This window comes from Sminthopsis crassicaudata, chromosome 2 (genome assembly GCF_048593235.1).
Source record: "Sminthopsis crassicaudata isolate SCR6 chromosome 2, ASM4859323v1, whole genome shotgun sequence".
Classification (NCBI taxonomy): domain Eukaryota; kingdom Metazoa; phylum Chordata; class Mammalia; order Dasyuromorphia; family Dasyuridae; genus Sminthopsis; species Sminthopsis crassicaudata.
Window position 1 is genome coordinate 521,445,995 of NC_133618.1, and position 27,286 is coordinate 521,473,280.

The following is a 27,286-nucleotide window of genomic DNA, read 5'->3' on the forward strand; positions in this document are numbered from 1 at the left end:
AAGGAAAAAAGGAAAACTCTAAAATAAATAAGAGGAGAATCAAAATTTAGGGGAAAAGGGCCAGTGGGAATAGGATGACCTTAAAAAAGATAAATACTGAAGAATATATTTGGTTGAGGAGAAGAAAAGAAAGACAGTGTGGTAGGAGGAAGAAACAGGGAGGAAAGAAAATAGATTGAAGGGACATTAAAAAAAAAAAAAAACAGGATGAAAGACAACCTAAGAAAAAGAAAGGGAGGTAGAGTTAAAGGGAAAAAAAGGGGAATACAAAAAAGGGGATCAAGGAGAGACAGTCAAAAGAGGAAAACAAAAGAAAATAGATAAGAAATGGGAAGAACCATTGGGGGGGGAAAGGTAAAGAGGGAAAAGTAGAAGAGGAACAACAACAACAAAAAAGTATTTTATGATAGTGAAAAGAACATCTGGCTAGAAGTAAAGAAACTTGTGTTCTAGTACCAACTACCAATCCACTCTGTGACATTTAACTTCTCTAGGCTTCAGTTTTCTTATATAAAAAGAAACAAATAAAGGAAAATATAAACCCAGCTCTCAAAACTTTGAATATGAATAAATTAAATAATCCAATAAAATAAAAAAAAAATAACAGATTGGATAAGAAAACAAAATCTTAAAATATGTTGCTTACAAGAAACATTAAAAAAAAAAAAAAAAAAAAAAAAAAAGACATCCAAAAAATAGAACTGAAGGAATAGGGTGTGGGATGGGAGGGAACTACCACAAATCAAGTGAATTTTTAAAAGTTTCAATCATGCTATTCAATAGAGTGAAAATGTTCAAAAATAAAGAGATAAACAAATTACATTTTGCTGAAAGAAAGTATAGACAACAAACCAATGTAAATAATAAATTTATATGTTCCGATGCCTTAGCATCGAAATTCACAAACCAAAATCTGAGTTACAAGAAAACATATTGAGAGAACAGTAAGAGAAGACTAATATATTTCTCACTTTGGGGTAAGTTTTACAGAAAAGAAACAAAAAAGGAAAAAAAAAAAGGAATTGAACAATTGCTGGAGAAACTAGAACTAGAAGGTGTGTGGTATCTTCTAAATGGGGCTATAAAAGAAAAATACATATTTCTCAGCAAAACTAATTGTATCTAATCATAAAAACCAATCACAACTATCACTTAATGACTTCCAGATTAACTTTATTATACATTTTATTTGATGGAAAAGTAAACTCTATACATGCAAGTTTACATTTCATCATTTCTTGCTTGTCAATAACAAATCTATTATAATAATTCTTTTCTCATTTCTCATCTTTCTTAACCTGCCCTTTATCAAATACTGTCAACCATTCCTTCCTCCTGGATACTCTCTTATCATTGGATTTTTTTTTTTTAACACTTTTCTACTTTAATTTTCTTCCTACAGTCAGACAGTTCCTTCTCAGGCTCTGTTGCTGAATCTTCTTCTACATTATTATCTGCTAACTATTGATGTCCTCCAAAACTGCATCTTAATCCCTTCACTTTTCAATAAGTAATCTCATCAGCTCTAATGGGTTTAATTGTAATTGTATGCAAATGACTTCCTGATCTATACATCCATCTCAAGTGAATGTCCCCTAGATAAATTGAACTCAACATTTCAAAAATAGAACTCATTATTATTTTCCCTTTAATTACCCTACTTATGAATGCTCCCAAAACTATAAAGCATGACATTACTCTAGTCACCTAAGATTGTAAAAGCAATGTCAACCCCCTTTTTTATTCTCATTCACTATGCATATCTACTCAGTTGCCAAAGCTTATGATTTATTTCTCAACATCTTTCATATATCTACCTTTCTCTCCACTCACAGAGCCAACACCTCCTCCTTCCTGAACTAAACTTTCTAAGTGGACTCTGCCTCAAGTCTCTCTGAATGCCAATCCATCATCCACATGACAGACAGGGTGATTTTCTTAAACCACTGGCCTGACTACTCAAGTTAAAAGAAGAACTGAAAAGAGGTTCTCATTGGAGGAACAATAAATATGTATGTAGAATTGGCTTTTTAAGATATCTAAAGAATCCAAGAAACTGTCTTATAAGATGTTTGGTCATTTTGCCTTACAGAATTGACAATGAGCATCTGCAAAAGAAACTCCATGAAGTTAACTATAGCTTGTCACCAACAACTTTTTTTCAAAAAAATGGGGAGATAGAAAATTGAGATTTCAATAAAATCTTCAAATTAAGTCAATCTATTCTTTCATATTCAATGACTTCAATGAAAATTAGGTATTGATGAAAAATGATCAAGATGATGAAAAATATGTTTCAAGTTTTAGAAGCAAGAATGGTCAATGTTTTGTAAACCACACAAAAGATTCATGTCTATCTACCAATGGTTTTTAGAAGATATGCTGTGATACATTATGTCATAAGTTTCATTAAGTATGATATAAATTATAAGTAACTTATACTGATGCTATTGAAGGTTTTTAAAATCTCTAATAATAGCTTCTTATTTTCAAAATACATGGAAAGATAATTTTACATTTATCCTTGCAAAACCTTGTTTTCCAATTTTTTTCCTCCCTCTCCCTTAGACAGGAAGTAATCCAATAAAAGTTAAACATGCAATTCTTCTAAGCATATTTCCATATTTATCATGCTGCCAAAAAGGGAAAAAATGAGGAAGAAAAAAAGTAAGCAAACAACAACAAAAAAGGTGAAAATACTATGTTGTGATCCACATTCAATCTCCATAGATCTCTTTCTGAATGCAGATGGCTCTTTCCATCACAAGCCTATTGAAATTGACCTGAATCACTTTACTGTTGAAAAGAACCAGGTCTGTCACAGTTAATCATCACATAATCTTGTTGCAGTGTCTAATGTTCTCTTGGTTCTACTCACTTCACTTAGCAACAGTTTATGTAAGTCTCTTCAGGCCTTCCTGAAATCAGCCTGCTGATCATTTCTTAAAGAATCACATTCCACTGAATTCATATAGCATAACTTATTCAGTCAACTGATGCCTCAACTGATGGGTATCCAGTTAATTTCCAGTTCCTTGCCACTACAAAAAGGACTACAACAAACATTTTTGCACATATGGTCCTTTTTTTCTTTTTATGATCTCTTAGGGACACAAATCCAGTAGAAAGATGACTGGATCAAAGGGTATGCACAATTTGATAGGCCTTTGGGCATAGTTACAAATTGTTCAGCTTGGTTGGATCAGTTTACAATTCTTAGTGTCCCAGTTTTCCCCCATCCCCTCCCATATTCATCTTTGTCTTTTCCTGTCATTTTAGCCAATCTGAGAGGTGTGTAGTGGTATCTCAGAGTTTTCTTCATTTGCATTTCTCTGATCAAAAGTGATTTGGAGCACCCTTCCATATGATTAGAAATAGTTTCAATTTCTTCCTCTGAAAATTGTCTGTTCATATCCTTTGACCATTTATCAATTGGAGAATGGCTTTGATTCTTATAAATTTAAATCAATTCTCTTTGTATTTTAGAAATGAGGCCTTTATTTCCAAAATATAGAGAGAATTGACTCTAATTTATAAGAAATCAAGCCATTCTCTAATTGATAAATGGTCAAAGGATATGAACAGACAATTTTCAGATGAAACTATTTCTACTCATATGTAAGGGTGTTCCAAATCATTATTGATCAGAGAAATGAAAATGAAGACAACTCTGAGATACCACTACACACCTGTCATATTGACTTAAGATGACAGGAAAAAATAATGATGAATGTTGGAGGGGATGCGGGAAAACTGAGACACTGATGCATTGTTGATGGAGTTGTGAACAAATCCAACCATTCTGGAGAACAATCTGGAATTATGCCCAAAAAGTCATCAAACTGTGCATACCCTTTGAACCAGTAATGCTACCACTGGGCTTATTTCCCAAAGAAATACTAAAGAAGGGAAAGGGACCTGTATGTGCCAAAATGTTTGTGGCAGCCCTTTTTGTAGTGGCTAGAAACTGGAAAATGAATGGATGCCCATCAATTGGAGAATAGTTGGGTAAATTGTAGTATATGAATGTTAAGGAATATTATTGTTCTGTAAGAAATGACCAGCAGGATGAATACAGAGAGGCTTGGAAATACTTACATGAACTGACACTGAGTGAAATGAGCAGAACCAGGAGATCATTATACACTTCAACAACAATACTGTATGAGGCTGTATTCTGATGAAAGTGGATATCTTCCACAAAGAGAAGATCTAATTCAGTTCCAATTGATCAATGATGGACAGAATCAGTTACACCCAGAGAAGGAACACTGGGAAATTAATGTGGACTACTTGCATTTTTTGTTTTTCTTCCCAGGTTATTTTTACCTTCTGAATCCAATTCTTCTTGTGCAACCAGAGAATTGTATGGTTCTGCACACATATATTGTATCTAGGATATACTATAAAATATTTAACATGTATAAGACTGCCTGCCATCAAGGGGAGGAAGTTTATCCATTTCACTTAGATTATCAAATGTATTGGCATACTGTTGGGCAAAATAGATCCTAATTATTGCTTTAATTTCCTCTTCATTGATGGTAAGTTTATGCTTTTCATTTTCGATACTGATATTTAGATTTTTCTTTCCTCTTTTCTAATAAAATTAAATCATATGTTTGTTTATTTTGTTGGTTTTTCATATAATGAACTCTTAGTTTTGTCCAATAATTTACTTTCAATTTTATCAATTTTTCTTTTTATTTCAAAATTTCAAATTTGGTATTTAATTTGGGGAGTTTTAATTTGTTTTTGTTTTTTCTAACTTTTAAAATTGCATGCCCAATTCAATGATCTTCTCTTTATCTATTTTATTTATGTAAGCATCTAGAGGTATAAAATTTTCTCTAAAAACTGCTTTGGCTGCATCCCATAAATTTTGGTATGTTGTCTCATTGTTGGCATTTTCTTGGATGAAATGATTAATTGTTTCTATGATTTGTTGTGTCACCCACTCATTCTTTAGGATTAGATTATTTAGTTTCCAATTAATTTTTGATGTGTTTTCCCCTGGCCCTTTATTACATGTAATTTGTATTGTATCATGATCTGAAAAGGATGCATTTACTATTTCTGCCTTTGATTTTGAGGTATTTATGCTCTAATAACATGATCAATTTTTGTATAGGTCCCATCTACCACCAAAAAAAAGTATATTACTTTTTGTCTCCATTCAATTTTCTCCAAAGGTTTATCATACCTAACTTTTCTAAAATTCTATTTACTTCCTTAACTTTTTTCTTATTTATTTTATGGTTCAATTTATTTAGTTCTTATAGAGGGATCCCCACTAATACAGTTAGTTAAGCTCTCTATTTCTTCTTGAAACTCTCTTAATTTCTCTCTTCTTAATAAGAATTTGTATGCTATACCACTTGATGCATATATAATTTAACATTAATAATAAGTAATAATAAATATAATAAACAATACAATAATAAATAAAAATAATTAATAATAATAAAATCAATTTAGCATTTATTTTACTTCATTATCTATGATACCCTTTAGCAATCTTTTTTTTTTTTTTTATCTTTTTAAATTTGATCTATTTTTGCTTTTCCTTGATCTGAGATTAGGATTGCTACCCCTGCTTTGCTTCAGGCAAAGCATAATAGATTCTCCTCCTAGCTTTTTACCTTTACTCTGTATGTATTTCTCTACTTCAAATGTGTTTATTGTAAACAACATATTGTAGGATTCTGGTTTTTTAATCCAATCTGTTATCCACTTCCATTTTGTAAGAGTATTAGTCCCATTCATATTAACAATTTAACTTATTAATTCTGTATTTTCTGCCATACTATTTCCCCCAAGTTATACATTTCACTATACTTTCCCCCTTTCCCTCCTCATAGTGTTTTGCTTCTGATACAATCTCCCTTGATTTTCCCTCCTTTTTTCAACCTCTTCCCCATTTTAAAATCTCTTTCCCCTTCTACTTCTGCCTTCCCTTCTATTAGCCTCCCCCTTTCTTTTCCCCTCCTAATTCCCTATAGGGTGAGACAAGTTTCTATATCAAACTAAATATATGTTATATACCCTCTTTGAGCCAAATCCAATGACATTAAGTATCTAATAATGCTCATCTCCCTCCCTCCTTTTCCTCAATTGTAATAGGTCTTGATTTACCTCTTCATGTGATGTGATTTATCCCATTTTACTTCTCCTTTCCTCTTCTTCCAGTATAATTCTTTTCAACATCTAGTTTCTTTTTATATCATCACATAAAGTCATTTTGTACCTAGGCCCTTTAAATACACCTCTAACAAAGGTTACAGTTTTTAAGAGTAACACATATCATCTTCCCATGTAGGGATGTAAACATTTTAAACTTTAAAAAATCGGGGTTTTTCCCCTCTTCCCTTCTTCCCTTCTTAAACTTCTCTTGAGTTCTGTATTTGAAGATCAAAATTTCTATTTATCTTTGGTTATTTAATAAAAAAATAAATTGAAAATCCCCTACTTTATTGAATGTCTATCTTTTTTCCCAGAAAGATAATGCTTAGTTTTGCTGGGTAGTTGATTCTTGGGTGCAATCCAAGCTTCTTTGGCCCACAGGAATATCATATACCAGGCCTTTTTAATCCTTTAAAGTGGAAGCTGCTAGGATTTGTGTAATCCTGATTGTGGTTCCTCAATATTTGAATTATTCTTTTCTGGATGATTGTAGTATTTTCTCTTTGATTTGACAATTTTGGAATTTAGCTACAATATGCCTTGGAGTGTTCATTTTGGAGCCTCTTTCACAAGATGACTGATGGATTCTTTCAATGACTATTTTATCCTGTGGGTCTAGAATATCAGAGCAGTTTTTCTTGATGGTTTATTGAAAGTTGATATCCAGGTTCTTTTGTCATTATGGATTTCAGGTAGTCCAATAATTCTTAGATTGTCCCTCCTGGATTGATTTTTTAGGTCAGTTGTTTTTCCAGTGAGGTATTTTTCATTTTCTTCTATTTTTTTTTCTTTTTTTGGTTTTATTTGACATATTCTTGATATCTCATTGAGTACTTCCATTTGTCCAATTCTCATATTTAGTAAATTATTTTCTTCAGTTTTTTTTTTTGCCTTCTTTTGCATTTAACTAATTGTACTTTTAAAGGAGTTGTTTTGTTTATTGTATTTTTTCCCCATTTCACCAATTTTATTTTAAAGAGGGCTGTTCTCTTTTTCCATTTCACCAATTCTATTTTTCAAGGAGTTATTTTCTTTTTCCAACTCATCAAATCTATTTTTTAAGAAGTGGGTTTTCTCCAGTCAATTTCTGGTTCTTTTCCAAACTCTCACGCAAAATTCTCATTTCCTTTCTTTATTTTTTTCTTGTAACTCTCTTCTAAGATTCTTTTTGAATCTTCCAAGAGAGCCTTTTGAGCTAGAGACCAGTTCATATCCCCTTTGGGACTTCAACTGAAGGTATTTTGCCTTGTGTCCTCAAAGTTTGAGTTCTGTTCTTCCTTGTCTCCATGATAGTTAGCTATGGTCAGAGCACTTCTTGCTTTTTTTGTCATTTGTAAAGGTTGAGGTCTGCTCCTAGGACACAGGGGAGATTGTTTTGAACTTCCTCTATCAGGTGACAGGGGCTTCACACTTTGTTGAGTCCAGTGGTTCTGCACACTTCCTCCCTGATAGGTGGGCCTGGTTAAACCCTATCTGTTATGCTGGGGTTCAGGGATGCACTATTTGCCTTCTGTAGTTGCATTGGAAAGTTAACAGTTAGTCTGCTGATCCAATGGCCTTCTGAACCAGGATAGAATAGTCCATGTTGCTATATTTGGGTAAGAGCTTCCCACTAGATTCCCCATGTAGGGCCTCTCCTCCCTGGACCTCTCTGTGCAATGTCCCCTCCTGCCCAATTAAGACAGACCTTTCTTGATATCTTTCCAAGATATTTTTTGCTGGAAATTTGTTACATTCAAAATATTTGTGGGTTCTATCACTCCAAAATCTGTTCAGGGGCTTGATCCAGTGTTGATTCTAAGGGAAACTAGGAAGAGTTCAAACAAAATCCTGTCTACCCTCTACCATCTTGGCTCCACCCCTGTATTTGAAGTTTTCTTGGCAAAGACAGTGGAATAGTTTGCCATTTCCTTCTCCACTCATTTTACAGAAGAGTTAACTAAAGCAAATGAGGTTAAGTAACTTACCTAGGATCATACAGCTAGTAAGTGTCTGATGCCAGATTTGAACTCAGGAAGTTGTGTCTTCCGGATTTCAAGCCTGGCATTCTAACCCTACTTTGCCCCTTTACAATAGTAAACAGTAAAGTTCTCTAAACAGGGATTCTTAACCTTTCAGAGTACCTATGAATTCAAGTAGCAAAATAATTATATTTTCATTTTCATTTAAATTTAAGAATTTCCTTCAAATATGAATATAGGCACAAAATAGCATTCTGTTATACAAAATGTGTATCTATTAAAATTATACCAACATCATTCATGGCACACAGAAAAGTTAAGAATCCTTGTTCTAAATGCTCCTGTATATAGATGAGATTGGCAAGTCCCAGAACATCACACAACCTACTAAAGGATAACTGTATTCACTTTAAAAAGTTTGCTTAATGGTCCACAAAGGAAAAACCAACATGAAAAATATGAATTGTCTAGATCAAGGAATCTTATTAACTTGTATTGTGTCAAGATTCTTTTGTGAAGAGCATTGAAACCTATGGATCCCTTCTTAGAATATTGTTTTAAAATAAATAAAATATAATATGTAGAATTTCCCCCAAAAATCATATTAAAATAAATATATAATTATCCATCCAAGTTCATGGACCCCCTGATTCTTGGGGTCCATGGTTCCCAAGTAAAAGAATCTCTGATCTAGAATATGATAAGAAATCCATTTAGCGATTGGAGTATATATATCTTGGACAGCAACTATAAGTGGAATAAATAAATGAGACTAGAATAAAATAGAAAAAGAATGGGTTTCATTTCAGAAATTTCAAAGGGTTTTTTATGTTCACAAGTTTTCCCCTGAAACAAATGTTCATCTTTTAAATAACAATGTTCTTCGAATATAGCACCTACTATGTATCAGGCACTATGCTAAGCACTTTATAAGTGTTATCTCAATAAATAACAATGGAAATATCACAGTATCTAAAGAATTAAAGTTGGAGGTCTCCCAAAGGGTAAGAAGGAATACCTATCGGACAATAAATGTACTATGACATATTGTCAATGAAGAATGGAGTGTCATAATGGCGGTATTAAAGGTATCTACATATATCTAGCCCACCAGAAAGGTAAGTGAGGTAATGATAGAATAAGGACAAGGGATCAACATACATAAAAAGTGTTGATTCATGTCTATATAATGAATATCAATATCATTAGAAGAAAGTCCTTAGTTAAATAGGTCTCTAAGGAACATAAACAGGAACACACTGACAAGAGTTGCATACTATGAGAAAGCACAGATAGATTGAGATCTTTACTGTTAAAGAGAGTAACCTCATGAAAAGATAACAGATACACCAAAGTGTTAAAGTGGATACAGTAATTTTAAGTACTCCTCTCCCTGAACTCTTTGTCCCCCAAGGAACTAAGAATTCTTTGTTAAGAAGTCTGTACCTTTTATCTCTTTGATCTGAAAGAGAAATGAAGTCCATCAGAGTAATATAGTTTTTCTCCTAAAATACTAAAGTGATCTTTAAGAATTCATTTTATTCTCTAGTTAAATAGACAGATAGATAAACAGATAATGGATGGATAGATGACAGACATATGTGTATATATATATATACATATACTCATATATAACCTGCATATGTATATATTATCTCCATTGCTACAAATTAATGATATATATATCATCAAAGACTACATGTGCTATCCTGAATATATATTCAACCACAAATCATGATGAGTATAAAATATCTGGAATCCTCAGCCATCAACTATTTAGAGCCAAAAGGAATACAAAAGGATTTTTACTCATTTTGCTCGATTTACAGATAAAAAATTGAAATCTCTTCACTTGTAAAGAGAAGTTAGGTATTTTTTCAAGGTCACACATTGGCAGAATCAGAATTCTGACTCAAATCCAATGTTCTTTTGACTATCCACATACTGCTCTCAATAACAAAATATAAACTCATTCAAATAAAAAAAAAATCAGACATATACAAAGCTAGCAGACCAAACTTTGATTGCATATTGAAAGTATAAATTTCAATGATTATGTCCAACCTTTTATATGAATATGAGACAGACATACTGTAGGATATCATATATGAGTTCTTGAGTAGTCACTTTAGAATTTTATTATCAAATAATATCAAATAATAGTTTCCTCTCTAAAGTCCGAAAAACATTAGGATGCATGTGAATCATTGGAAATTTTCCTTCTGCTACCACTGGGATTTTTTTTTCTGCTTAGAATTAAAAATCCAGAGTCATCTTATCCCTTTACTGTATATTCCATCCAAAGAAATGATTTATGTACAGGTTCCCTCCAATGTCTATGCCTAATGCTGATTCTGCTCTTCTCATCAGAATAGCAAATATTCTAGAATGGCCATGGAATATTTGAAAAGTATTAAATATTTAAAAATTTCTTTGTTTCTCCCATCAAAACAAGTATTGGAGTTACCTGTACACTAACAACAATGACTAAAGATGTAGCGATGGTGACAGCAAAGGACTGGTAGTCAGCAATATGCTTCCCATCTTCACCAGCTACATTATAAAATGCACCATATGGGATGAAGAAAAGAGCAAAAGAAGTGTACACTCCATGTGCAATGCAGATGAAAAATTTACGCTTGTTGAAAAGAAGATTCAATTGTCCAGGTCCATAGAGATTGGGGTAGTCCATGCTATTCTGTTCATTCACATCCTATAAGAAATTAGTTGAACAATAAATTATTTTATTAGACAATCAATTAACAAAATGCATAGGACAATATTTCACTCAATGTCTTCTGAAACACTGACGGTCTTTTCAAGTATCCACTCTTATTGTACTATCACCTGAGCTAGATCTAGTCTATTGAGTAAGCAGCTCCTTTGGAGATAAATGAAGTACTACTGAAAGAAGTAACAATGAAAACTATCAAATAATCCTCTCTCTCAGGATTCTATTCAGTAGAAGGGGATATTCAAGACCATTCTAGAGAATTTTTTGTCAGTGAATTTAGAGAGAAACCAGACTTCAGGTTGAGCTGGATAACTTTTCAAGATCCTTTCTGATCAATGATTCTAAAAACTCACTGTTTTTATGCTCTATTTTATACCTTAAAGACTTAATTCTAAGTGTGGAGTCAGGAAGATCAGGGTTAAAATCCACCCAGACACCTTCTATGTGGTCCTGAGCAAGTCACAATCCCTTGGAACATCAGTTTCATCCTTAAAATGAAGATTTGTGACTCAATAGTCTCTAGGTTTTTATTGTACTCTTGTGATTTGAAAGAGTTAAAACAGCCTCTAAACACAGCTGATATTCTAGGCAAGAGTTGCTAACTTACTCATTTCCTGGGCAGAACTCTGATAAGAACCAAAAATGTCAGTACATAAGGTATTTGACTCGATGAAGAAAATATTCTTACATTTTCCCAAATTGAGTAATACCCATCTTTCTGGGAATCAGATCTCTGTTATTCTTCAACTCTCTGCTGTTCTCAAATGGCCAAGGGAATGGCCATACTACCTCATTCACATAACTTTTCTTCATCACTTCACTATTTTTTCTGCAGGATTCTACCAAAAATACAGTCCATAAACCTTTAAAAAATATATTTGGGAAATGGCTCACAAATCACTAGAAGGCCAAGGGAGAAATGAGATCATAGTGTGAAGATTTGTATTTTGCAACATTTGGCTCCTGGCCAGAATATGAGGCCCAGCAATCAGGTCTAATGATATCCTGGAGGAAAAAAAACTGGTTTCCTCAAAAATTCTTTTTAAAAAATCATTTTTATTAAATGCACACTAATTGTAGCATAGCAAGTCTTCTGACTAGCTTTCCATTACCCCATACACAGACAGACTTGTATTTTTTTTTCCTCCAGGAAATATTCTCCAAATCCCTACTAGTACCAAGGATACCATTTTGGCTTTGCTTCCTTCATCTCCTCTTTCAAGCAAACAGGGGAAAATACTGAATTTGAAGTCAAAAAACATGAGTTCAAGTCCTCATCCTCTCACTGAATATTACATAATCTCTCTGGATTTCCATTTCTTCTTCTATTAAATGAGAGGACTAGATTAAATGATTTTTGAAGTTCTTTCCAGCTCCAAATTTATTGTCCTATGATCATCCCCTAATCATGGCCTCAGAACTCTGCTGAGAACAATACTAAATAAATACTCCCTTTTGGGCAAAGGATTAAGTTAGTTGGCTGAATATTCTTTAGGTAGGCCAGTCATGAAAGACTGATTTTGGATATTTGTTCTAGGATTTTTCCATCATCTTATGATGCTCAGAAAAGCTGAATCTAAAAGCAGATATTCATCTAGGGATCCTTTGAGACTATAAGAGTATCTTTTTATATATTTTGGCAAGGCAATTGGGGTTAAATGACTTGCCCAGGATCACATAGCTAGTAAGTATTAAGTATCTGAGGACTCTTGATTTCAGAGCTTATGCTCTATCCACTGTGCCATCTAGCTGCCCATTAAGAGTATCTTCTACTTAAACTTAAACTTCTGTTTCCTTCCATGTTAAGATTCCTCCCAGAATAACCAGAGTGTCTACAACAATATGAACAAAAGAAAAGGGAATTATTAGAATCATTATAAGCAATTAAACATAGAGGAAAATACATACCTGGTCAAAAATCCCCATGGCTAATACAGGCAATGATGTATAGACAATATTGAAAAGGGTTATGAACCACTGATCATAAACAGTCTAAAAAAGAAAAAAAAACATTCAATGACAGTTAAGATACCTATTGTTTGTCTCATGTGCTGAAGAAACATAGTATCCTAGACAAAATTACAATCGAAATATTCTTCCAAATGTGGTTTCCCAAATTGGGCAGTGACTCACAATAAGCCTGATTCTCTGACTCATAGAGAATGGGTTTAAGTAAATTTTCATATACTACTTTTTCCTGGCTTATGAAAGTGTCAATTATTATCCCTACCCTATGAACCCTTAGAGGAACTGCCTGGGTCATAGCCTAAAATAAGAATTGGACTTGAAATTAACATATAACTAATGGTAATAATAATAACAATGACATATCAATAGTATGTTAAGGATTATAAACTTTTTTCTCAATAGTATTTTATTTTTCCAATAACACATAAAGATAGTTTTCAACATTCATTTTTCTAAGATTTTGACTTCTAAATTTTTCTCCCTCCCTCCTTTCTACTCCTTTTCCCAAGATAACAAGCAATCTCACATAGATTATACATGTACAATAATTTTAAACATATTTCCATATTTGTCATGTTATGTAAAAAAGATCAGAACAAAAGGGGAAAGACCACAAGAAAGATAAAGAAAAAAAAAGTGAAAATAGTATGCTTCCATCTGCATTCAGTCTCCATTGTTCTCCCTCTGGATAAAGATGGCATTTACCATCTCAAGTCTATTAGAATTATCTTGGATTACTGTATTGCTGAGAAGAGCTAAGCCTTTCATAGTTGATCATGACACAATGTTGCGGTTACTGGGTACAATGTTCTCCTGGTTCTGCTTATTTCACTCAACATCAATTCATGTAAGATTTTCCAGGTTTTTCTGAAATCAGCTGCTCATTATTTCTTACAGAACAATACTATTCCATTACATTCACATAACATAACTTATTCAATTACTTCTCAAATGTTAGGCAGTCACTCATTTTCCGATTCCTTGCCACCACAAAAAGCTGCTACAAGAATTTTTTCGCATGTATTCTTTTTCCTTGGGATACAAACCTAGTAGTAATATTGCTGGATCAATAGTATGCATAATTATAAATTATTTTCTTAACAACTCTATCTTTTAGGATAAGTAGCATAAATATTATGCCTGCATAAAAAGTTTAAAAGACTAGCTCACAGTCACGCAGTTAATAGGTGACAGGATCAAGATTTAAATTTCTTCTAATTTAAAAACAAGAGCCCTTTCCTCAAAAACAACAAACAAACCAAAAAGTATTATTGTCCACTTGTAAAATATTTTCCAAAGCATTTGAAATGATCCTTATGAGAACCCATGAAGTAAAAGAACACAAGTATTATTAGCTCCATCTTACCAGATTATTAGCATCATCTTTCCTAGTTACTAGAAAAACTAACCTTGCTGAGGTGAATAATGTTATCAAGATCTCATAGAGTGATTATCAGAAAAGTACTCTGTCAACTTTTGAAATACTACATAGGATCCAAGGGTTTTCAAGATGGAAGGCACCTTAGAGGCCAATCCCAAACTGACATCATAAAGGCAAAGTAATTTGCCAGTGTAATAGAGATAGTAAGTGTAGAACTGGAATCTAAATTTTGGGGTCCAAATTAATTCTTATTTAAACTATGCTACACTGATTTCCTCACATCACTGCTTGATGACAGTTAGGAAAGGGAGAACCCCTTTTGGTTCGGCACAAGGATTGTCTAATGATGGGGCAGAGTCCACTGTAAGGGAATTTACAAGTCTGAAAACCTAGATTGATAAAAAAAAAAAAGATTTATTGTAGGGTTTGGAAGTAAGATTAAAAGGTAGGAAAACACCAGAGACAGGGTGGCTCCAGTGGGCAGAAATCTTTGACATGACCAGTGTAAGGATACCATGTTTGGGACCTCTGCAAAGAATGGACTCCAGTCTGGCTCTTTTTATTAAGGGGGGGGGGGGGGCTTTGGACAATCCGAAGGGGCCCATGGGTGCAGTCGCAGCCTGAGCTTCAGCCAGGGTTAGAATTTGAATAGAATTCAATGGGTCCTTAGATAAGGAAGAAGCTGTTTGTGGGGGTTGGGGAAACCTGAGCAGATAGTGGGGGACTGGGAAAGCTCTAGCTCAGATTCAGTGGGGGCTGGGAAAACCCAGATATCATTGGAATTCAAAAAGAGTACTTTTTGACCAGGATTTGTGAATCAAAGATCCTAGCTTCTTCAGCCATGGGGGGGTTGGAAATCAGAAAGGCATCTTAAAGGGACCTCGATCCCCATCATGCTGACTTATAATTATGAGTAATTACTATTTTCCCCATCATTAACTCCCATTTTAGATTGTAAACTACTTGAAAGCAGAGAGTCATTTGTTTCATTTTTTTGTATCTCTAATACTTAGCACACAGTAAAAATTTAAAAGTTTCTTGGATTTAATTGAATTACATTTGCCTAAAGTGAAATATGGAAATGAAAAGAGGAAAATTAATTAAACTGAAGTCCTGCACATTTAATGTTCTATTTTCAGTTTATTATCACCCCCTTGACAACTGGAAAACATTATAGTGTGTTTCAGAATTGAGTGGATCTGCCTAATCATCCTGCAAAGGGAAACAAAGGAGGACAGGAATAAGTGTACATAATACTTACTATGTGCTATTTTATTAACAGTGATTTTTAAAATATTATTCCATTTTATCATCACAACAATACTGTAAGTTATCCCCATTTTACAGTTGAGGAAACTGAGACAAACAGAGACTCAATGATTTGACCAAAGTCCCATAGCCAGTTAGTGTCTGAAGTCAAATTTGAATTCAGGTCTTATTGATGCCTGGCCCAGTGCTCTAGCCACTGTTCCACCAGCTAAACAGACTATCTCAGATGGGGTAGCTTGGTGATATGGTACAGTAGTTAGTACTAGACTTGCAGTCAGAAAGATCTGAGTTTGAATTCTTGTCTCAGATATCTACTAGTTTGACCCTGGCTAAAATTAAGTACTTCTCTGAATCCTCAGTTTCCACAGCAATAAAATTTAAGAGTTAGACTTAATATCTTCTGAAGATCCAACCAGCTTTAAATCTATGGACTATGGTTCTATGAACAAGTCATAATCAAATTTCCAAATTCCCCATTCTGTTTCTTTTATCTCAGTCAAGGAATGAACAAGAATTTATGAAATGTCTACTATGTGTTAGGCATTAGAGATACAAAGACGAAAGTATTACCTCTCCTCAAGGAATTTATGATCTACTGGAAGGTACTCTTTGTCCATTTTACTCTATACTCTGCTTGAATTCTATTACTATCATGCTCTGGTCTAGCTCCTAGTCCTCCTCCTTCTAAATAATTCTACCTTGGTTTTTTACCCCAGATCATAGCCCACCCCAAATTCTTTCTCTCCAATACTCATTCTCAAAATTCCTGTTCCTTAAAGGCAGAAAATCTCAGCAAGATGAGATGTGAATGATTGATAGTCATTTGTAATGAGTTATTCCTCACAAGGACATGCACATTTAAGAAGAAATAGATATATGGAGATTTACAGAAACAATTGGTTGAAAATTGTAGAGGATAAAAAGGCCAGGAAAGGTTTCAATCAGTAGCAGTGAAAGAAATAGCTTATTGATGAGATCATGAATCCATCTAAGTATTTAAGAACCATCAGAATAAGATTTAAAGGAAAACAATTAAATTGATACAATTAGGTACTCTTACCACTAATCCTTATATAATCATCAATCATGCTTAAACTAAACTGATCTACCTGCTTCTATCTCAACTTTGAGCGGAACTAATTCACTCTTAGTTGTTTAAGAATGTGTGAACAGAATGAATTTTGAGGTCTAGCATTCAATCAGGTATCAAAACTTCTGCAGCCTTTCTTTTATAAAGTAAAAATCTCTTGCAATGGCATCTTTTTGTAACTTGTTGTAGCCAAGTCTTCTTCATTTGCATTTCCAGAAACTACATATTCTTCATCCTTGTTCCTTCTCAGGTCTAAGAAAAAAACTCAAGTGTTATGGGTTCCCAATCCTTTCCCCCAGAATTTCCTCTCTCCAAAAGACAAGTGGGAGAGGTGATGGAACAGAGCCCAAAAACTGTATTTAGTGAAATCTAATTTTAAAAAGTTAAAAGTTCAAATCTAGCCTCAGTTACTTACTAGCTTTTTGACTCTGGGCAAGTGGCATAATCCTTTTTGCTTCAGTTTGCTCATCTATAAAATGAGCTGGAGAAGGCAATGACAAACCACTCCAATATCTTTGCCAAAAAAACTGAAAAACTGCTGACCAACTTTAAAACAACTAAAAACTAACTAAAAAACCAACTTTATTCAATTTGCTTTGAATTCTAAACAGATACAAAGAAGTTTAGTTTTTCCCCAGAGGCCATTGGTGCCACTTGACTGGATCAACTTGTAGGGACCAGGGAATGCCCATTGCATCCTTAGTTTTACTCTATGATTTAGAAGAAAGCTATATCACATTTTTTTTCCTTAAGAAACATGTCATTTAGGGAAAGCACATTGTGGAATAAAGATGAGGTGCTCAGCTACAGCACATCTGTTATTTATTTGTGTAATTAGCAGTAATACACTAGCAAAATCCAGGAGAAATGGTCCAGAGCTTAACAGAAAGCTCGCTTCTTCCTGGGCTTTCTACAAACCACATCTGTAAAGAGATCTGGAGATCAATGAGCCCAGGGTGGAACTGGATTACAGGTAACCCAAATCAATGAAGTCATCAAAGCCTTAAGGTTAATCTTAGTATTTCATGTCACTTTCCAAACTTTTCATTGTGATTTTTCTTATATTGTTTGACATGACCAAAATTTTTATACCTTGACAAGATAATTGTTTCCATATCAGAGCAAGATAAACACACACACACACACACACACACACACACACACACACACACACACACACAGCTCTGTATCTCATTGACAATGATAAATTGTCATCAGATAATCTCATTTCAAAAGTACACAGTGCCAGTAGTTGCATAGTTTCATACATAAATTTCCTAAATAAGGTCTCAACCAATTTCTTGGCACAATCCTTGGGGGGACAGCTCATCTTTATTAAGAAACTTGAGGGCACAGGGTGCTTTTAAAATAAATATAACCCATAAATAGTGAACAAGAGTCCACAGTGGACTTTGTCAGGATCATGGGAGACTGTAACAATCCATCAGGGTGAGGCGTGCACCTTAAAAGGATCCGTGGTTCAGTCTAGAGACTTATCTGACATTTATCCAAACCCCTCTGGTCTGGAAATCTGGCTGGAAATCTCATGAGGTCAGATTATATTTTACTTTGTCTCATCAATGGGAGTGTGGTTGGAGTGTTTGAGGGCAGAAATTGGCCCCAAGTTTCTAGATACTACAAGGTTGCTTGTACATAGCCAAGCCTGAACTTTCTTAATACCCAAACTATGGGGGAGACAAACCCCAAGGGCATCAGTCCTCTGTAGGACATTTCCTTCCCTTTCCACAGACATATCTAATAGCTTTCCCCAGACACTGCTATTTTTGATTCCATGTTAACAAAAAAAAAAAAAAAAAACTAAAGGGGTGGGGAAGACAAAAACATGTTGACATTATATTTTCCATTTTTTCCTTAATCAAGAGTTGTGGCAACTTAGCATGCTGTACTGGAAAGAACATAAGAGTAGAAATAAAGAGTCGGGTTCTAATCCCAGCCTCTACTAGCAACTGACTCTATGACTTTGCATTATAGATTGTATTTTCTCTATATGCATACAAAGGAGCAGAGAGTCAGAGATAACAAGCTTTTTAGAGGCTATTCAACCCAATCCATTCATTTAATAAAAGAAGCTCGGGGTCACACAAGAAGGATCTGAATCTATGCCTTCTTATCTGAAAGTCCAATGTGTCTCTCCTTTGTCCAAAACTGATTTTCTGTTAGCCAGTTTTCACATCTATAAAATGGGGGGAAGGGGGATCCAGAGTGAGGATCTCAAAGATTCCATTTAGCTTTGACATGAAATGATTTTATGATTCTAAACCAGTTGGACTTGGTGGTCATTTGTTCTGGATCCTCTCTAACCTCTCCCTGTCAAAAATGCTCCAAAAGAAGGCTTTTGTAGATTCTTCTTCCCAATTGATTTGTAGGACATTGTTTTGTAGATGCTCTTTACCTCCAAAAGTAAAGAGTATCTACAAAATGATGTCCCTAAGTCAATTACTGGAAACCAAATGTTCACAGCCTATAACACATCACCAACCAGCTGAGTTCTTCTAATTGCCTTGCCTCCTGGAAACAGACAGCATTCCCACTCTGAGGACCATCTCAGAGTCTTGCATGCCATAATCACACAAGCACATTTCAGGAATTCACATCTGCAGCAGCCCACCTACAAGGCCAGGCTCTTGGCTGGGATATTCTGGATCCCAGCATCAAAGAACGATGGCCAGTGATCAAATTCAACAGGACTAGAGAGGCAGTCCAAGGTAGTAAAGAAATACCACATGCCACTTCGTTAAGCAATTAAACCACTCTTTTTAAAGTCAACATTGTGTCTTTTTTTTTTTTAAAGCACATTCTGTTTACATTCATTCCAATGTTTTTCAGCAGCAATGTGGGTTACCTCAAAGCAATTTGTTGAGAGGCACACGAAAGAAATATTTACTGTAGGTGTTTATGAATCATGGTGGGTTTTTGTAGATTTGTTCTATTGTTCTGTAATGGACCCTTCCAAATAGCTAGTCCAAATAATAAGCTCACTTGAGAAAAGAAAACTAGAGCTAGGAAACAAGAGGAAGAGGTAATCATAGCATTGTTCAATATCCCTTGACATTCTAAGGCTACAGTCATGGAGTTCCAATTCCAATGTTCTCGGATTGCATGTGTAAGACTTGTTCCTCTCAGGATCAGACAGCAAAAGTGACTGGGAATTGGAACTGTGACTACCCAAGAAGGGCCTCTAAACAGATGCTTATTATTACCCAATCTGCTAGAGCTCGCCCTTTTTCTTACTACTAGCTCCATTTTGTTTGGGAGCTTTCAACTCCTCTGAAGAAACTTAGTAAGAGGATGGCAGAAGGTGGGGGAAAAAAAAAAAAAAAAGAAGATTGTGCTGAAAATTTGCAGAGAGAATAAGCACACAGACTGCTGACATTAATTAACTCGTTGGGAAGAAAGTTGTGCTCAAGGGACACAAGAACCTAGTTACCATGCATATTGCTATGTTCTCTACAGCTAATGAAATCAATTTACTTTCATTAGAAAGAGAATGTGAAAAAAGAAGGAAAATGTTACCATAAAAACATCCTCCAACAAAGACCACTTCCCTCTTCTAAACGTTTTTTCTCCACCTTTTTCTTTTCCTTGCCCTATATTTTCCTAGTCAGAGACAATGATAAAGAAAGGAATTTAAAAAAAAATTTCACTCCAGCCTGTTGCAAATCAGGGTCCTGTGATGAAAAGCAGGAGGTAAATAAAGGAGAAAACAATCATTGTTGAGCCTATGCTCACACCTAGAGTTTTGTTTTTTCACCCTTCTTCATTTTATTTCCTCCATCTGGTAAGCAGAGAAGGGCCAATAGAACCTTTGCCAATAGTCCAACGAAGTTTTTCCTCTCAACATGAACAAAGCTCTGCTATTGTTTCTTGATAATTTTTAGGGCAAGTGCTACAGTCATCATATTCTACTCGTATGCCAGAGAAGAGGTGTGACAAGTGGCTCCAATGACCCCAAAGGGTCATTTTCATTTAATTCCTCATTAACCGCTAAGCTTGAAGATAATTTACTAAATATATAACACTTCTTTATAGTGGTCCTTCTAACAAAGTGACATACCTTTTGGAAACTTAGAATATAAGAACAATGAATTAATATTCATGAAATCAAAATTCCTAAACTCAGATACTATTCCTTTTGTCCAGAATAGACGACTTAACAGGAGTTACAATCAATATCAGGTGAGAGTGATATGGAATGGTAGCAATATGTATTTAAAGAAGAAGAGACCTCGGGGAACTATCTAGTTTAGTCTCCCTCATTTTGAACTGAGACCTGAGGAAGTTAAGTGGCTTGTCAATGGTTATGAAGTGTCAGAAAGGTCATAAAAGTAAGTCAAAGGAAGGATGTGAAGCCAAAGATCAGAGTCAGAATGTGAACCCAGATTCTCTGTTTATAAAGTCAGTAAGCTTTCTCTCTGACTATGCTTGCCCCGATCTGGATAAGCTATTCTTTGATGGGGTATTGTAGAAGAAGTCTTGCATGGCTTCTGTTTCTAATTCTGATATTCACTACCCATGTGACCTTGAACCAGAGTTTCTACAAGAGATTAACAGCTCTCATTTATAAAATGAGGACATTGAAATAGAGAATCTCAAAGATTCCTTCCAATTTTAACATTCCATAACTGCACCAAAATCTAAGAATTTAAAAATATTTCACAAAATATTTTACATTCAGGCAACTGCCAAATCAATTGAAATCACTCAGCAATGACTAAATGTTCTAACTCTAGCCCAATGTTCTGATACCATTCAGCAAACTAGCCATCTAAAAGTTTGACAGACTATCAGAAAAGATTCTTCAATTTTCATGGCATCTATTTACCATTCTACAATGTTTAAATCACTAAATAGACTCTGCATACAAAATAACAAAATAGGATTTGAAAGGCAATAAACAAGTGCCCATAGACATAAAGAGCAGAGCCTCAGCAAGTTTTTTGTGGAACACATTTGCTCCACAAACAAGTTTTCCCTTTCCCCCCTCTACTTTCCTTTACAAATGTATAGTTTCAGCTATCTTGAAGAGAGATTTCTGGATAAAAACTTCCTAATGGACTATTAATAAGTCACATTCCTAAGCTGCTTTATCTTTGACACCTTCACCAGATCCATGTAGAGAAACAATATAGCAGCAATAAAACATTTGGGGTCAGACATCTATAAATGCTTGTCTTATGTAGATCCAGATATATAAATATAAAAACATAACTATAAAAATATCTTTAAGAAACAACAGGGGATGCCAATTATATATATGATAATTTCTGGGGTTTTGTCCACAGTATTTCTTCTATTCAGGTATAAGCCCCATATCCCACCTCACTCGTTTTAATCTACTATGATCATTAGTTTTATGAAGGATATGCCAAAAGATAGAGAGCCACCAATGAAACACAAACAGGCTGAACAAAGATGAAGAGCCCTCTAGAACTTGGGAAAGATCAGGAAGAGTTAGAGTAATACCTGACCCTGAATTACAGGTATTATTTGCCTTTTGTTAGGTACATAAAAGTGGAAAGATTATTAAAAACTTCAGGTTGAGAAAAACCTTTAGGCTTGGGAGAACTTGGGTTTTAAAATGCTAAAAGGGCCCAGCCAGATAGTGCAAAGAATACAGTGCTGAAGTCACAAAGATCCATCTTCATAAGTTCAAATCTGGCCTCAAATATTTACTATCTATCTATGTGATCCTAGGTGAATGACTTAATCCCAATTGATTCAGTTTCCTCATCTGTAGAATGAACTGGAATAGGAAAGGCAAAACACTCCATTATCTTTTCGAAGAAAATCCCAAATGGGGTCATTAAAAAGTCAGAAACAGCTGAACAACAAAAGGACCAAGGTATAATGATGAATTCTTTTTAGTACTGACTCTAGAGACTCATGGGAGAGAGAGAGAGAAGTGGTCTTGATGTTTTCTTCTAGATTATTCAACCCTCTTCATAAGAATAGGACCGGAAACAAGAACTCCAGGCAAATGGTACATTTAAGGATTAAAACAAACAAAAACAAACAAACAAACAAACAAAAACAAAAATAAAACATGAGTTTCACAAGAACATCCTTTGGGCTTAAACTCCTGAGAAAGAACTTTAGGAATGGGGGCTAGAGGAAAATAGAGAATTTAGAAACTTATCTATGCATCCATCCTGTCTACTCTCTGTGTCTCTGTCTTAGCAACAAAACTTCTGCATCAATCCAGAGAGGTAAAATACTCTTAGTATCCCCTACCCAAGTTCCACCTTTATAGATTGATTCCTTTCAATTAAGCAGTAATCTGTCTATAGATCTTCTTTTAAAACACAAAATGTAAAGAAAGCTGAACTAGTTAAAAGAAATAGAAACAATAAAGTAAAAAAAGGAAACAACAATGGCCATAATAAAATAAAATGGCTGCTATATAATGTTTTATAATTATATATAGCATGAAGTTATAACCTCAAAAGGATTGAAGAAAAGGACTTCTCTGCCTTATTTGGAGAGACCAGGGTCTATCAGAGTATCACATTGTATATACTACAAGTTAGTTTTCCTAAATTGCTTTTTTTTTTCTCTTTAAAAAAATCTTTACTATGAAGAATAGTTCATTAGAAAGGGCAAATTGGTATAAAATGAGAGATGGGAAATCATTGAAGACCAAATGTATGACAAATAGCTTGGGACAGTAGGCGAAGCTCCAGATTTGGAAGCTTTGCTATTGTGTGACTCTGTATAAGTCATTATAATCGCTGTATCTCAGATACCACATCTATTAAACCAGATTATTAGGCTAAATGATCTTGCCTTCTCTGCCTTATCTAAAGCTGACAATTCTTCATCTTGTTCACAGTTTTATCTAGAAATGGCCTGGATCATGGTACTCTCATCTTTCTATGTCACATCACACTATGTATAAATCACTAACAGCTCATCAGAAATCTGTGCCATATAGAATGCCAACTAGGGGTGGGGCTGACACTAGAAGGGGTTAGCCTGACCTTCTGCCAGTTAAGTGATTTTCCAGGTTCCACCCTGTACAACATAAAAATCTCATGTGCCTCAAACCAGCATAGGACAGAGCTTAGTATCGCAGAGAAACCCCTAAATAAACAAAAATTGGATGGTTATGAATTGAGTGGGCCAAACCTCACACTTGCCAATGTTACAAGACAGAAGTACAACTTAAAACTTATGAGCAAACAGATGCATCACTTCTCTCCTTTCTCATGCTCTTAAAAAGGAGACCCTGATTATGAATTTGCTAAATATCAATGGCATTAATTGTTGTGTTGTCTAGCACCTGAAACAATCCTTATTTCTCTTTTCTCCTGCCTGCAAAGAACTCATTCATTAGTAATGTTTTTGATAAGTTGTTTTTCAGATATGTCCAACTCTTAGTGGTCACCTCTTTGGGGTTTTCTTGGCAAACATGCTGGAATAATATGCCATTTCCTTCTCTAGCTCATTTTACAGAAGAGGAAACTGAAGCAAGCTGGGTTAAATGACTTACACAGAATCACATGCATAGGAAGTGTCTGAGGCAAGATTTGAACTTAGGAAGATTCCTCTTCTTTACTCCAGCCGTGGCATTCTATCCATTACAACACCTTTCTTCCCTATTATCAATAATGAGAAGGGACTAATATGGATAACATCTGTTATTTTGTTTTTCTAGTCTAGATTACTTTGGTTTTAAAGGGAATAGGTCAAGGAAATGCAAGTCTGTTTCATTTTAAGAATACTCAATATACTAAAGCATCTAGATCTTATAAAATGGACAAACTAGATGAATTATTTTCCTTAGCAAAGGTATTCCTTTTTGGTTCTTTTGAATATCAAGCTCCCTTACTACACTTGAAACATAATTCCATTTTACAAAATTTAGCAAATGCAACTTTTCTAATGTATAATGAAAGCCAGGATGTGTTGTAGTCAGCTCTTTTCATTGTGAGTATATATTCCTTGCAAATCAGTAAGTGCTGCAAATTAGGGCTTGAGTTATCATTGAGTGTTTAGATTTAAGAAAAAGATGAATAACATATTAACAATGAAGATTAAACTTAAAAGCAGGTCATGTGCACATTTCTTCTTTGTTTTGAAGAGTCCATCTTTACTTATGTACTCAAAAACTCCTGGAACAGAGAAGCACATTGGTCCAATGGAAAGATCACTGAATTTGGAGTTAGAGGACATGGTTTCAAAGTTTGGCTTCCTAGTTTTACTTCCTGTGTGACCTCAATAACTTAATATCTCTGAATATGTTTCTCCAACAGTAAAATGAGGAAGTTGAGCTAAATTATTCCTAACATTCTTTCTAGCTATAAAAGAAAAATGTGTCACTAATAGTAATCTCTTAAATAAACTCAAACACAAGCAAATGTCCACAACAAAGAATGATCAGAAAAATACTTAATATGGATTATTTATATTTCTCTTTCAAAACTAATTACTTATTTTATGCTGTGGTTTCACTGAAATAATCAGAAGAATTTCCATACTGTTTCATTCCTAGAGTAGATCTTTAATCTCACCAATGGAAGTCTTTACTTAGTTGTGTAGGACAATATCACCTTACTTCTCTTCCTTTGAGATGCTTGCCACTATTCTCCTCCTGATCAATATCTTGTCAGCACAGCCTTCCCTCACTTAAATCCAATTCACTTGCATGTCATGGTATAAACCTCCCTGATGTCATGGTCCTCTTCAAGAATGAATGACAAATAACATTATTCTTCTATGGATCCATTGTGCTAGAAGTCTTCCTCCAGATTCTTGGGTATTTTCTCAGAACTAGTGGAAAACTAGATTCTCCTTATGTTTATTCCTTCCTCTTACTACATGACTCCCTACTTCCATATCTGGTTATAATTTGATCCCATTTCTTGAATTCAGGTCATCTTTTGCTACAGACTGAGCAGATAGGTTGTTCAAAGGTTAAAACACCGGGCTTGGAATCAGGAAGACTCATCTTCATGAGTTCAAATCCAGCTTCCAAGGCTTACAAGCTATGTGATCCTGTCACATAACCCTGTTTACCTCTGTTTTTTCAACTTCAAAATGAGCTGGAGAAGAAAATGGCAAACCATTCCAGTATCTTTGCCAAGAAAATCCCAAATGGCAAAATGACAAGTCAGAAATATCTCAACAACAACAACAACAACAACAACCACAGGCTAATTGTGCTTAATAGAGATTTCTTCATTGTACCTGAGGAGAAGTACAACATAATAGATAGAAACAGTAAAGATCAGGGCTTCAGTTATACTTCAGAAACTCCCTATCTGTATGACCTGGACCAATAGTTTAACTTCTCTGAGCTTTGTTTTTCTCATCTGTAAAATGGGAGTAATATTTGCATAGTATAATGTTTCCAGAGGTCTTGGGTTCAAAATCTGCTTCAAACACTTCCTATTTGTGTGACGTTCCTCAATACCTGCCTGGAATTCAGCTCCTACAAATTGTAAAAAAAATTGGACTAGATAATCTCCAAAGTCTCATTTATGTCAAATCTCCCAGAACTGTGGTAAAGACCAATAAAATAATATATGTAAATAGCTTTTAAAAATCTACAACTGTATATAAATTTAATAATTATTATTCCTTTGGGGAGTGAAGGAAGAAAAAAATTGAGGAACTTCCTCTGCCAATATAGATTGCCACCTTCTCCACAATACAGAGCCTTAGAGAGTTGCTAAGTTTCTTACCAGGGTCACACATCTACTATATTGCAAAGGTTCATCTTGAATTCAGCTCACCAAAGCCAGATTTCTATTTGCTATATTTGCATATTTATTTAAATCATCTAAAACATTGCTCCATTTTCCATTTTTTTTTATTTGTTATCTTTCTGTCACCAGTATTGGGAAACTAGCACTATAGAATTTCAGCTTTCAATTTTCTTAGGATGATATAGTTTAATTGGGTTTTATGCCAAGCTTTCTATAACTTGTTTTATTCCTACTGCTTTTCATAATTTAATATGGAGATATTGCTTATAATCTTCTGGCATAATCCTCTATAGTATTTTACAAACAAGTTTGTCTGTACTGATGATGCCCTTGGCTGCTATGCTTTTGCAAAAAGAGCAAGGATTTGCTGGATAAGGAAGCAACTTGGAAACTCCTTTACATAAAATAAGGTTTTGCACAAGATGGTGATCATCTTTGACTTTAAAAAAAATTCTCACTTTTTATTATTCATGGCTTACATGAATGGGTCAGAATGAGGCTGTTATATCTTACATTTTTTGTCTCTTTCAATTTCTTGTTATCTTGTTATCTTGATCTTTGATTTTGATATAACTGCATAATGATATATATTCCTCACTAGTAACCAGTTTTTCATGTCTGCTGATACAGTAAGCTTCATTATATGCAATTGGGTTCAATTCTCATGTGTAGTGCTTTCCAACTCTCTTCTGAAAGAAAGCAATAATGATAGGGCACACAGGCATAAAGTTTTTGAGCATCTTATACATCTTTGACCTCTTGTTTCTCAAATATGAGTCATATTTTCCAACAGATTTTTCTCCACCCTCTTCTGTGACCATTTTCACACTAAAAACCACAAAGTATCAAAAAAGATGTTGACTAGGATTAGATGATTTGGGCAAGTTAGATTTCTACCTCTTCATCTTCAACAACAGTTGTTGGTATATAACCTGCTATTATCTTCATGGCAATCTATTTGTTTATTCTGTT

The 27,286-nt window shown here is 34.5% G+C and overlaps 1 protein-coding gene across 7 annotated transcripts in view; it reads right to left on the reverse strand.

The window, feature by feature from the left end:
• ATP8B4 (ATPase phospholipid transporting 8B4 (putative)) overlaps nt 1-27,286 on the reverse strand; it is a 318,510-nt gene that overhangs the window by 11,555 nt on the left and 279,669 nt on the right. For all 7 annotated transcript variants that reach the window (XM_074294471.1, XM_074294469.1, XM_074294470.1 and 4 more), the window contains 2 exons: nt 12,787-12,870; nt 10,612-10,857 (listed from right to left, as the gene is read on the reverse strand). In XM_074294471.1, coding sequence (XP_074150572.1) covers nt 10,612-10,857; nt 12,787-12,870 — 330 coding nt within the window. The remainder of the gene's footprint in view (nt 1-10,611; nt 10,858-12,786; nt 12,871-27,286) is intronic.